The sequence below is a fragment of the Microtus oregoni genome, unplaced genomic scaffold, assembly GCF_018167655.1.
Source record: "Microtus oregoni isolate MIOR12 unplaced genomic scaffold, Mior012 000018F_ref0000195, whole genome shotgun sequence".
Lineage (NCBI taxonomy): Eukaryota > Metazoa > Chordata > Mammalia > Rodentia > Cricetidae > Microtus > Microtus oregoni.
The window spans coordinates 22814459-22827416 of record NW_024543077.1 but is presented as its reverse complement, the minus strand read 5'-3'; the positions used below and the strand labels follow the sequence as shown (position 1 = coordinate 22827416).

The following is a 12958-nucleotide window of genomic DNA, read 5'->3' as shown; positions in this document are numbered from 1 at the left end:
AACTTCAACAGGGTTCCTGCATTCATGGAAACAAGTTGCCAAACTCAGAGAAGCCTCATTTCTCCAGTATCTTCTCGATATGGAGCACTTTGCACTTAAGCTTTAAATATAATCTGAGTTGAGATTTAAATTTGTGGAGATTATCAAAGGCATCTCACGTGTCGTGTAGCTTTCCACTACTGTACCATAATGTTGAAGAGTAGAATTGGTGATACAATAGATTGACCAATGCTTAAAAAACAATTAAGTCTCACAAAGTAGAATTAGCAGAGGAAGAACTGCATCTAAAACACCCAGACTTTAAGCATATGCTAATTAGGGCTGGAAGAGATTAGAATGCCCAGGTATACATTGTTCACCAGGATTGTCCAGATATTTGACTCCAAACCATTTCAAAGAAGCCATCACTGATTTAAAGGTGGTGGTGGTGCACACCTTTAATTCCAGTACTCTTGAGGCAGAGGCAGATGGATTTCTTTGAGTTCAAGACCAGCCTGGGCTGCTGGAGACCGCGCACCGCCGGGGTCGGTGAAGGATCCCAAGATGGCCGGGCGTAAACTTGCTCTAAAAACCATTGACTGGGTGTCTTTTGTGGAGATCATACCCCGAAACCAAAAGGCAATTGCAAACTCCCTGAAGTCCTGGAACGAGACCCTCCACACAAGGTTGGCGAGTCTGTCTGAGAAACCACCAGCGATTGACTGGGCTTATTACAAGGCCAACGTGGCCAAGGCTGGCTTGGTGGATGATTTTGAAAAGAAGTATAATGCCTTAAAGATCCCGGTGCCCGAGGATAAGTACACAGCCCTGGTGGACAGTGAGGAGAAGGAGGAAGTGAAGAACTGGGCTGCATTCGTGTCTGAGTCCCAGGTCAGGATCCAGGAGTATGAGAAACAGCTGGAGAAGATGAAGAACATCATCCCCTTTGATCAGATGACCATTGATGACTTGAATGAGATCTTCCCAGAAACCAAGCTGGACAAGAAGAAGTACCCGTACTGGCCTCATCAGCCCATTGAGAACCTGTGAAACAGGCTAGGAGGGAGCCAGCCCTTCATTCCAGACTCTGGACATTAAAATAAAACATTTACATAGCAAAAAAAAAAGACCAGCCTGATCTACAAGAGTTCCAGGACAGCTCCTAAGGTACTGAGAAACCCTATCCCGAAAAATCCCCGAGTGCTGGGATTAAAGTCGTGCACCACCACCGCCCAGCAAAGATGCTATTTTTCTTCAGAAGCTTATTAGGCATGGCATGTATCTTCTGCAACACCTCCCCACCCTATCTTTTTCATCTTTTACTTGTCCAGTCCAGTCTTTCTCCTCCCTTGTGATCTTCACCTTAGAACCCTGTCAGTGAAGAATGAGCTACTGTAACAGGTCATGGGCATACTTGAGAAAATAGTCTGAGAATATTTTTGCCTAAATATCTAGACTGGCAAGTTGCCTGTTTCTATTTCAATTGTTCAGAGTATAATCTGGATCATTATCTTAAGGGATACTTAGGAATAACAGCATATATTGAATGCAAAATCTGTCTAACCTAGCTCCCCTTGAGCATTGGACAGAGATCAATGCATAACATCATTAAAGAGACTTTTCTTTATTGATCTTCTAAGTGTGTGATGTGATTTCTCAGTGGAAAGGCATTTTAATTCTAGAAGAGCTGCATTTCCATCCTGATAGAAATATCATTGCTGAGAAAACTTCTGTTATGTTGACTCAGTTGGCCTTGGTCCCTGTCTGTTGCTTTCCTGGACAGTGACCTTGAGTGTCCTCTATATTACACCACCAAAGTTGCTTTTTTTATAATTTTTTTTTGGTTTTTCGAGATAGGGTTTCTATGTGGCTTTGGAGCCTGTCCTGTAACTCACTGTGGTAGAACAGGCTAGTGTTGAACACACAGAGATCCACCTGCCTTTGCCTCCCAGGTGCTGGGATTAAAGGCATGCACCACCACTGCCTGGCTCACCATCAAATTTTTTAAATGACTGTAGCAATTCACAGTTTTAAAATTATGTATTTTCCGGGCAGTGGTGGTGGATGCCTTTAATCCAAGCACTCGGGAGGCAGAGGCAGGCAGATCTCTGTGAGATTGAAGCTAGTGTAGTCTACAAGAGCTTGTACCCGGACAGGCACCAAAGTTACAAAGATACCCTGTCTCAAACAAAATCAATAAAATAAAATAAAATAATGCATTTGAACCATGTAGTTGACTGTGCAATGCAATCACAGGAAAAGGATTTGCAAATGGAGCATTTCTTCTGTCCTCAGACCACAACAGGAAGAATAGAATATTGTGTGCACTGCCGGGGGCACAGCATAGGCAATCAGCTGTTGCAGCCACCACTATGAAAAAGGGCCTGACTGTGGTAGCAGGAGAGGTTTGTAATTGCCCAGCATGTGTAAATTAATGTCATGTGGATGAACACAGACCAGATTGTGTGGATGTCCAGATTAGGAAGGTTATCTTGAATCAAGGAACATTGAATTTGCAATTAGGCAACTATCCTCTGCAGATATGATCGATCTTTGTTTATTGATATTTAGTGAGCTCTACAATTTTCTTTGTTTCACTCCCTGCCTCTCCACTCCCCACTTTAACCCTCTCCCATGCTCCCCATGTACCCAATTTACTCAGGAGATCTTGTCTTTTTATACTTTATACTTTCCATGTAGATTAGAGCTCTGTAAGTCTCTCTTAGCATCCTCATTTGTGTCTCAGATATGGGATTGTGGTTTTTAGGCTGGCTTTCTTTGCTTTTTGCTTAAAATACACCTATGAGTGAGTACATGTGATAATTATCTTTCTGTGTCTGGGTTACCTCACTCAAAATAATGCTTTCTAGATCCATCCATTTTCCGGTAAAATTCATGATGTTATTTTTTTCTGCTATGTAGTACTCCATTGTGTCAATGTACCACATTTTTCTTATCCATTCTTCTATGGATGGGCATTTAGGTTGTTTCCAGGTTCTGACTATGACAAACAAAGCTACTATGAAAATAGTTGAGCACATGTTCTTGTGGCACGGTTAAGCATCTTTTGATTACATACCCAAAAGTGGTATTATTGGGTCTTGAGAAAGGTTGTTTCCTAATTTTCTGAGAAATTGCTACACAGACATCCAAAGGGACCTTACCAGCTTGCATTCCCACCAGCAATGCAGAAGTGTTTCCATTTCCCCACAACCTCTCCAGCATAAGTTGTCATTGGTGTTTTTAATCCTGGCCATTCTTTCAGGTTTTAGATGGACTCTCAGAGTTGTTTTGATTTGCACTTCTCTGATTAACGATATTGAACATTTCCTTAAGTGTCTTTCAGCCATTTTATATTCCTCTGTTGAGAGTTCTTTGTTTAGGTCTGTACTCCATTTTCTTTAATTGGATTACGTGATCTTTTGGTGTCCAATTTCTTTTTTTTTCCATTATTTTTTATTGAGAAAAGGAGAGGAAAAAAAAACCAAGTTTCAACCTCCTCCCAGCCTCCCATTTCCTTTCCCCTCCTCCCACCCTTCTCCCCCTCCCCCCACTCTTCTCCCCCTCCCTCTCCAGTCCAAAGAGCAGTCAGGGTTCCCTGCCCTGTGGTAAGTCCTAGGTCCTCCCCTCTCCGTCCATTCCTAGGAAGGTGAACATCCAAACTGGCTAGGCTCCCACAAAGCCAGCACATTACGTAGGTTCAAAACCCCGTGCCATTGTCCTTGGGTTCTCATCAGCCCTCATTGTTCGCCATGCTCAGAGAGTCCAGTTTCATCCCATGCTTTTTCAGTCACAGTCCAGCTGGCCTTGGTGAGCTCCCAATAGATCAGCTCCACTGTCTCAGTGGGTGGGTGCACCCCTCGTGGTCCCGACTTCTTTGCTCATGTTCTCCCTCCTTCTGCTCCTCATTGGGACCTTGGGAGCTCAGTCCAGTGCTCCAGTGTGGGTCTTTGTCTCTATCTCCATCCATCACCAGATGAAGGTTCTATGATGATATGCAAGATATTCGTCAGTATTGCTCTAGGATAGGGTCATTTCAGGTTCCCTATCCTCAGCTGCCCAAGGAACTAACTGGGGACCTCGGCTTGGGCATCTGGGAGCCACTCTAGGTTCAAGTCTCTTGCCAACTCTAAGGTGGCTCCTTTAACTAAGAATTGTGCTTCTGTGCTCCCCTATCCAACCTTCCTTTATCCTAATTTTCCTTTTTCCCCAAGTTCCCCCCATTCTCCCCTTCTCCCTTTTCTCTCCCCATCTCCCCTTACCCCCATCCCACCCCACCCCCAAGATCTCAATTTTCTCCCGGTAATTTTGTCTACTTCCCATAGCCAAGAGGACAACTATATGTTTTTCCTTTGGTTCACCTTCTTATTTAGCTTCTTTGGGATCACCAATTGTAGACTCTGTGACCCTTGTTTATGGCTAGAAACCAATTATGAGTGAGTACATCCCATATTCATCTTTTTGGGTCTGGGTTACCTCACTCAGGATAGTGTTTTCTATTTCCATCCATTTGCATGCAAAATTCGAGAAGTCATTGTTTTTTACCGCAGCGTAGTACTCTAATGTGTATATATTCCACACTTTCTTCATCCATTCTTCCATTGAAGGGCATCTAGGTTGTTTCCAGGTTCTGGCTATTACAAATAATACTGCTATGAACATAGTTGAACAAATGCTTTTGTCATATGATAGAGCATCTCTTGGGTATATTCCCAGGAGTGGTATTGCTGGGTCCAGGGGTAGGTTGATCCTGAATTTCCTGAGAAACCGAAACACCGATTTCCAAAGTGGTTACACAAGATTGCATTCCCACCAGCAATGGATGAGGGTACCCCTTCCTCCACAGCCTCTCCAGCAAAGGCTATCATTGGAGTTTTTTATTTTAGCCATTCTGACAGGTGTAAGATGATATCTCAAAGTTGTTTTGATTTGCATTTCCCTGATCGCTAAGGAGGTTGAGCATTGACCTTAAGTGTCTTTTGGCCATTTGAACTTTCTCTGCTGAGAATTCTCTATTCGGTTCAGTGCCCCATTTTTTAATTGGGTTAATTAGCATTTTAAAGTCTAGTTTCCTGAGTTCTCTATATATTTTGGAGATCAGACCTTTGTCTGTTGCTGGGTTGGTGAAGATCTTCTCCCAGTCAGTAGGTTGCCTTTTTGTCTTGGTGACAGTGTCCTTTGCTTTACAGAAGCTTCTCAGTTTTAGTAGGTCCCATTTATTCAATGTTGCCCTTAATGTCTGTGCTTCTGGGGTTACACATAGGAAGCGATCTCCTGTGCCCATCTCCTGCAGGGTACTTCCCACTTTCTCTTCTATCAGGTTCAATGTGTTCTGACTGATATTGAGGTCTTTAATCCATTTGGACTTGAGTTTTGTGCATGGTGATAGATATGGGTCTATTTTCATTCTTCTACAGGTTGACATCCAGTTATGCCAGCACCATTTGTTAAAGATGCTTTCTTTATTCCATTGTATACTTTTGGCTCCTTTATCAAAAATGAGGTGTTCATAGGTTTGTGGGTTAAAATTCGGGTCATCTATACGATTCCATTGGTCGACTTCTCTGTTTCTATGCCAATACCAAGCTGTTTTCATCACTGTAGCTCTGTAATAGAGTTTGAAGTCAGGGATGGTAATCCTCCAGACAATCCTTTATTGTATAGGATTGTTTTGGCTATCCTGGGTTTTTTTTCCATATAAAGTTGATTATTGTCCTCTCCAGGTCTGTGAAGAATTTTGATGGGACCTTGATGGGGATTGCATTTAATGTATAAATTGCCTTTGGTAGAATTGCCATTTTTACTATGTAGATCCTCCCAATCCAAGAGCAAGAGAGGTCCTTCCATTTTCTGGTATACTCCTCAGTTTCTTTCTTCAATGCCCTAAAGTTCTTGTCAAATAGATCTTTCACTTCCTTGGTTAGAGTTACCCCAAGATATTTTATGCTGTTTGTGGCTATCTTAAAAGGTGAAGCTTCTCTGATTTCCCTCTCTGCTTCCATATCCTTTGTGTATAAGAGGGCGACTGATTTTTTGGAGTTGATCTTGTATCCTGCCACATTACTAAGGGTGTTTATCAGCTGTAAAAGTTCTTTGGTGGAGTTTTGGGGGTCGTTTATGTACACTATCATATCATCTCCAAATAACGAAAGTTTAACTTCTTCCTTTCCAATTCGAATCCCCTTGATCCCCTTATGTTGTCTTATTGCTGTTACTAGAACTTCAAGCACTATATTGAATACGTATGGTGAGAGTGGACAGCCTTGTCGTGTTCCTGAATTTAGTGGGATGGCTTTAAGTTTCTCTCCATTTAATTTGATGTTCGCTTGCTGTATATAGCTTTTATTATATTTAGGTATGACCCTTGTATCCCTAATCTCTCCAATACTTTTATCATAAAGGGATGTTGAATTTTGTCAAATGCTTTTTCAGCATCTAATGAAATGATCATATGGTTTTTTTTTCAGATTATTTATATGCTGGATTACTTTGATAGATTTTCGTATGTTGAACCAGCCCTGCATCTCAGGAAGGAAGCCTACTTGATCATAATGGATAATTTTTTGGATGTGTTCTTGGATTCGATTTGCCAGTATTTTGTTGAGGATTTTTGCGTTGATATTCATGAGTGAGATTGGCCTGTAGTTCTCTTTCCTGGTTGAGTCTTTGAGTGGTTTTGGTATCAGAGTAATTGTGGCTTCATAAAAGGAATTTGGTAATGACCCTTCTGTTTCTATATTGTGGAATACATTAAAGAGTATAGGTATTAGGTCTTCTTGCAAGTTCTGGTAGAATTCCGCATTGAAACCATCTGGTCCTGGGCTTTTTTTGGTAGGGAGGTTTTTGATAACCTCTTCTAATTCTTCGCAACTAACAGGTCTGTTTAGATTGTTCACCTGGTCCTGGTTTAACATTGGTATATGGTATTTATCTAAAAAAGTGTCCATTTCCTTTACATTTTCCAGTTTTGTGGTATACAGGCTTTTGTAGTAAGATCTAATGATTCTCTGAATTTCCTCTGTGTCTGTGGTTATGTCCCCCTTTTCATTTCTGATCTTATTAATTTGCAAATTCTCTTTCTGCCGTTTGATTAGTTGGGATAGGGGTTTGTCAATCTTGATTTTCTCCAGGAACCAGCTTTTTGTTTCATTGATTCTTTGGATTGTTTTCTGTGTTTCTATTTTGTTGATTTCAGCCCTCAGTTTGATTATTTCCAGTCTTCTACTCCTCCTAGGTGAGTCTGCTTCTTTTTTTTTCTAGAGCTTTCAGGTGGGCTGTTAAGTCTTTAATGTGAGCTTTCTCTGTTTTCTTTAAGTGGGCACTTAGTGCTATGAACTTTCCTCTTAGGACTGCTTTCATAGTGTCCCATAAGTTCAAGTATGTTGTTTCTTTATGTTCATTGAATTCCAGAAAGACTTTAATATCTTTCTTAATTTCTTCCTTAATCCAGGTATGGTTCAGTAGTTGACTGTTCAGTTTCCATGAGTTTGTAGGCTTTCTTGGGGTAGGATTGTTGTTGAATTCTAACTTTAATCCATGGTGATCTGATAAGACACAGGTGGTTACTAATATTTTTTTGTACCTGTGGATGTTTGCTTTGTTACCGACTATGTGGTCGATTTTTGAGAAGGTTCCATGAGCTGCAGAGAAGAAGGTATATTCTTTCCTATTTGGGTGGAGTGTTCTATAGATGTCTGTTAAGTCCATGTGATTCATTACCTCCATTAATTCTCTTATTTCTCTGTTAGGTTTCTGTCTGATTGACCTGTCCATTGGTGAGAGAGGAGTGTTGAAGTCTCCTACTATTAGTGTGTGCGGTTTGATGGCTGCCTTGAGTTTTAGCAATGTTTCTTTTATGTACATGGGTGCTTTTATATTAGGGGCATAGATGTTCAGAATTGAGACTTCATCCTGATGAACTGTTCCTGTTATGAGTATAAAATGCCCCTCTCCATGTCTTCTGATTGATTTACGTTTGAAGTCTACTTTGTTAGAGATTAGTATGGCCACACCTGCTTGTTTCTTAGGTCCATTTGCTTGATAAGCCTTTTCCCAGCCCTTTACTCTGAGTAGGTGCCTGTCTTTGTGGTTGAGGTGTGTTTCTTGTAAACAGCAGAATGTTGGATCCTGTTTTCGTATCCAATCTCTTAGCCTGTGCCTTTTAATAGGTGAGTTGAGTCCATTGACATTAAGTGATATTAAGTGGTTGTTAACTCCGGTCATTTTTTTAGTCGTAGAGTTTGTGTGTTTCCTTCTTTGATTTGTGTTGGTGAAGGGTCTCTAGATGTCTGAGTTATTGTGGTCATTGTTGGACTCCTTGGTTAGTGATTTTCCTTCTATTACTTTCTGTAAGGCTGGATTTGTAGCTGCGTATTGTTTAAATTTGTTTTTATCCTGGAAAATTTTATTTTCTCCATTTATAGTGAATGAAAGCTTGGCTGGGTATAGTAATCTGGGCTTGCATCCATGGTCTCTCAGTTTCTGCAGTACATCTATCCAGGACCTTCTGGCTTTCATGGTTTCCATGGAGAAGTCAGGTGTAAGTCTCATAGGTTTATCTTTATAAGTAATTTGGCCTTTTTCCTTTGCGGCTCTTAATATTCTTTCTTTATTATGTATATTTTGTGTTTTGATTATTATATGGTGAGGGGATGTTTTTTTTTTTGATCCAGCCTATTTGGTGTTCTGTATGCTTCTTGAACCTTCATAGGTATATCTTTCTTTAGGTTGGGAAAGTTTTCTTCTATAATTTTATTAAATATATTTTCTGGACCATTGAGCTGCACTTCTCCTTCTTCTACTCCTATTATTCTTAGGTTTGGTCTTTTTATTGTGTCCCATATTTCCTGAATATTTTGTGATGAGAGTTTGTTGGACTTGCTGTTTTCTTTTATCAGTGTGTTTATTTTCTCTATGGTATCTTCAGAATCTGAGATTCTTTCTTCTAACTCTTGTATTCTGTTGGTTATGCTTGTTTCTGTAGACTCTGTTTGTTTAGTTATGTTTTCCATGTCCAGCCGGCCCTCTGTTTGTGTTTTCTTCTTTGCCTCCATTTCAGTTTTCAAGTCTTGAACTGTTTCCATGATCTGTTTGATTGTTTTTCCTTGGTTTTCTAGGGTATCATTCACTGATTTATTCAATTCTTCAAACTTTCTGTTATATTTCTCATCCATTTCTATAAGGGCGTTTTTTACATGCTGTTTAAGGGCATCAATCACTTTCATGAAGTCAATCTTTTCTACTTCTTCTTGATTAAGGTGTTCACATTCTCCCGTTGTGAGGTCTCTGGTTTCTGGTTGCTTTATGTTGCTTTTCAGCTTGTTGGGCGAATTCTTGCCTTGGCGTCTGCCCATCTCTTCTTCCAAATGCTCCCTTATGGATTTTCTTTTACCGGATCAGGTCTCCTTGCCTACCCAACGCTTGCTCTCCCCAACATTGGCTCTCCTGGCGCTGAGAGATCAGGTCTCCGTGCTGGTTCGGCAGCTCGCAAACAAAGCACCTACCCTGCTTGGTGCAGGCAGGCGATAGAAATAAAGGGACTCCCACCTGCTTGGGTGCCCCGAGGAATTGGACCCAGTGCCCAGACAGGCTGGGCTGGGTGATGTTATGTGCTGAACGAGGACAATGGGGCCGAAGTGGGGAGGGTTCTGGATGGGAGCTGGGTGGGCTAGGAAGAAAGAGGCGGTATGCAGGGAGTGGAGGCCCTGCAGAGAGCCCAAGAAGGATAGGGGGCCAAGGAACCTCTGAGCTCCCCTTCCCAGGTTGGCGCCGCAGGGCCAGAAACTCACCCCAATGCTGTCTCTCCTGGCACTGAGAGATCAGGCCTCTGTGCTGGTGGGCAGGTCGCAAACAAAGCGCCTACCCTGCTTGGTGCAGGCAGGCCATAGAAACAAAGGGACTCCTGCCCGCTTGGGTTCCCCGAGGATTCGGACCCAGTGCCCAGACAGTCTGGGCTGGGTAATGTTATGTCTGGTGTCCAATTTCCTGAGTTCTTTGTATATTTTGGATATCAGACCTCTGTCTGATGTGGGATTAGTGATGATCTTCCCATTCTGTAGGCTGTCATTTTGCCTTGTTGATCATGTCCTTTGCTTTACAGAAGAAGCTTTTTAGTTTCAGGAGGTCCCATTTAATTGTTTCTCTCAGTGTCTGTGCTACTGTGGTTATATTTAGGAAGTGGTTCCCTGTGCCAATGCCTTCAAGTATACTTCCCAATTTTTTTTCTGTAATTTTCAGTGTGGCTAGCTTTATGTTGAAGTCTTTGATCCATTTGTTCTTGAGTTTTGTGCATGGTGATAGATGTGGGTCTATTTTCATTTTTCTACATGTTGATATCCGGTTATGCCAACACCACTAGTTAAATATGCTTTCTTTTTTCCATTTGATTGTGACGGCCATCTCGACGAGCAAGGATGACATGACACCCCAGAGCTCTTTTCACTGCAGTTTTATTCAGGTCCTTTTACAATTCTCTCTCTCTCTCTCTCTCTCTCTCTCTCTCTTTCTCTCTCTCAGACTCACTCTCTCTCACACTCTCTCCCTCTCTCCTCCCGGGCAAACCTCTCCCAGCCCTTAAAAAGGCACGGGCTACCAACCCTGGATTGCCAGGTGGGCACTGCCCACAGGTCCATGCATACGCAAGCAGCTGATGAACATTGTGTGATAATAGCATAAGTCAGGCCTTAGCCATCTCAGGAGATGATTATACATCTCCATCAGGTGTGACTCCACACAGCTCTCTACACTTGATATTTCTTGCTTTTTGGTCAAATATCAGGTGTTCAGAGATATGTGGATTGATATCCGTGTCTTCTATTCAGCTCCATTGGTCTTCCTGTCTGTTCTTATGACAATACCAGGCTGTTTTCAGTACTGATTGAAGTCAGGGAGTGTGATGCTTCCAGAAGTTCTTTTATTGTATAGAATTATTTTGGCTATCCTGGGTTTTTTGTTTTTCATATGAATTTGGGTGCTGTCTCAAAGTGATGGAGGAAGGTCATTGGCTAATAAAGGAACTGCCTTGGCCCATTTTATTGGTTAGAACATAGGTAGGTGGAGTAAACAGAACAAATTGCTGGGAGGAAGAGGAAGTGAGCTCAGACTCCACAGCTCTCCTCTCTGGAGCAGACACCTCAGAGAGACGCCATGCCCCAGCTCTGACCCAGGATGGACTTATGCTAGAATCTTCCCGGTAAGACTGGTGCTCACAGATTATTAGAGATGGGTTGATTGGGATATCAGAATTAGCCAGTAAGGGCTAGAGCTAAAGGGCCAAGCAGTGATTAAAAGAATACAGTGTCCGTGTAATCATTTTGGGGCATAAGGTAGCCGAGCAGGCGGCTGGGGGGTTGGGGACGCAGCCCCGCCGCTCCTATTACTACATCAAAGTCTTTGAAGAATTTTGCTGGGATTTTGATGGGCATTGTATTCAATCTGTAGATTGCTTTTGGTAAGAAATATGATGGATCTTGCTTGACAGAATTATGTCGGCTCGAAGATTTGAAAAACAGGCCATTGACTAACTCTATGTGTCAGGTTACAGATCTCAGCAGTCAACATATGTAAGGGCACCATCAATCTGTCTCTTGTTAATGACATCCCCTCTCCTAAGAAAGGGCCTAGTCTTTTTTAAAGTCAATATAGAAAATTTTATTTAATCTTAAAAGTGCATTTTTTGGTGTATTGAGACAGGGGTTTTCTGTAGCTTTGGAGCCTGTCCTGGAACTAGCTCTTGTAGACAAGGCTGGCCTCAAACTCACAAAGATCTCCCTTCTTCTGCCTCCTGAGTGCTGGGATTAAAGGCGTGTACCACCACTGCCCAGCTAAAAGTGCATTATTATCATCACTTTAAAGATCACTTTTTGGTATCAGTTTCAAATACTTTCATTAAGTATATTGCTGCTCTTATCTCTATTTGTTTCTGTTCTCCAATCTTTTTAAGTCATTGATAGTTTCATTTCATTTCTTTCAAGTTATGTTGATTTCTATGTAGAGCGATGGCTCCAATAAATTAGGCTTGCCTCATGCTATGTAATTGAGAATTGTTTTGAACACCTACCTAATCCCGCCTCTGCTGCCCAGTTCTGGGAAGACAGTCCTGCAACTCCTTCCAGGTTTGTCCTTCACTAGTCAGTGAGAAAGAAAAATAGAGCAGTTAATGAGTGTCTGCTAGTCATTCTGGCTTTTATTGGGGACTTAGAAATGAAGAGGGATTGGTATAAGAATTGAACTCAATGACCAACTTTGAAGCTGGTGGAGACACAGTACAGGAAGTGAGAGGTTGTCCTGAGGATGAGAGCTTTCCTCCTTCAACTGAGATTACTTATGTGGAATCAGGTAGTCAATTGTGATGCTGTATGATTGTCCTGATTGACCATTGTTTGCAGTCCACAGAGAATGGCAATTTAGGTATGGGACTGACCTTATCTTGAAACCCAATTGTGATATTTACAATAGTTCATCAAAAATTGATGATCTGGGTAAAATGTTGTGGCCCTGCTTAACAGGACTGTTACTTTTCAGGAATAAGATCTTCATCTTTAGGGAAAATACATGAGAAATATTTATTGTGCTCTGATACAAATCCTTAGTCTCTGGAGCACATGACCATAAAGTGTGTTTCAAGTTTTCAAAATAATTTTTGAGATTAAAACTGCATCATATTCACATTGTCTTTGCTCTCTCCAAGCCCTAACATGATCCTGCTTGTTTTCTAATTCATGGTTTGTTTTTGTTTAACAACAGTTACAAAGTAACCACAGTTACACAGGAACAGTGATTCCTTTATGAATGTGACCTGTGCTTGTCTTCAGGATTTTCCTTCTCTGAGGCAATGGGATGGCTGCACTGGAAAGTGAGTGTGCAATGGAATGTTCACACAAAGGACCCTGTGCTTTGGATGAGGAACAGGATGTGCTATAGGGGAGTGGAATAATGTGTACTAAATACAAACTTTCTAATCTAGGCCCCTGTCTTCTGG

The 12958-nt window shown here is 41.6% G+C and overlaps 1 protein-coding gene across 1 annotated transcript; it reads left to right on the top strand.

The window, feature by feature from the left end:
- Positions 1-502: 502 nt before the first annotated feature.
- Positions 503-1106, top strand: LOC121459040 (ATP synthase subunit d, mitochondrial-like). Its single transcript, XM_041668537.1, has one exon. The coding sequence runs from the start codon at positions 544-546 to the stop codon at positions 1027-1029; it is 486 nt and encodes a 161-aa protein (XP_041524471.1). The 5' UTR covers positions 503-543; the 3' UTR covers positions 1030-1106.
- Positions 1107-12958: the final 11852 nt, after the last annotated feature.

Coding starts and splice junctions, on each gene's coding strand:
- LOC121459040 (XM_041668537.1), top strand. CDS start 544: ATGGCCGGGCGTAAACTTGCTCTAAAAACCATTGACTGGGTGTCTTTT.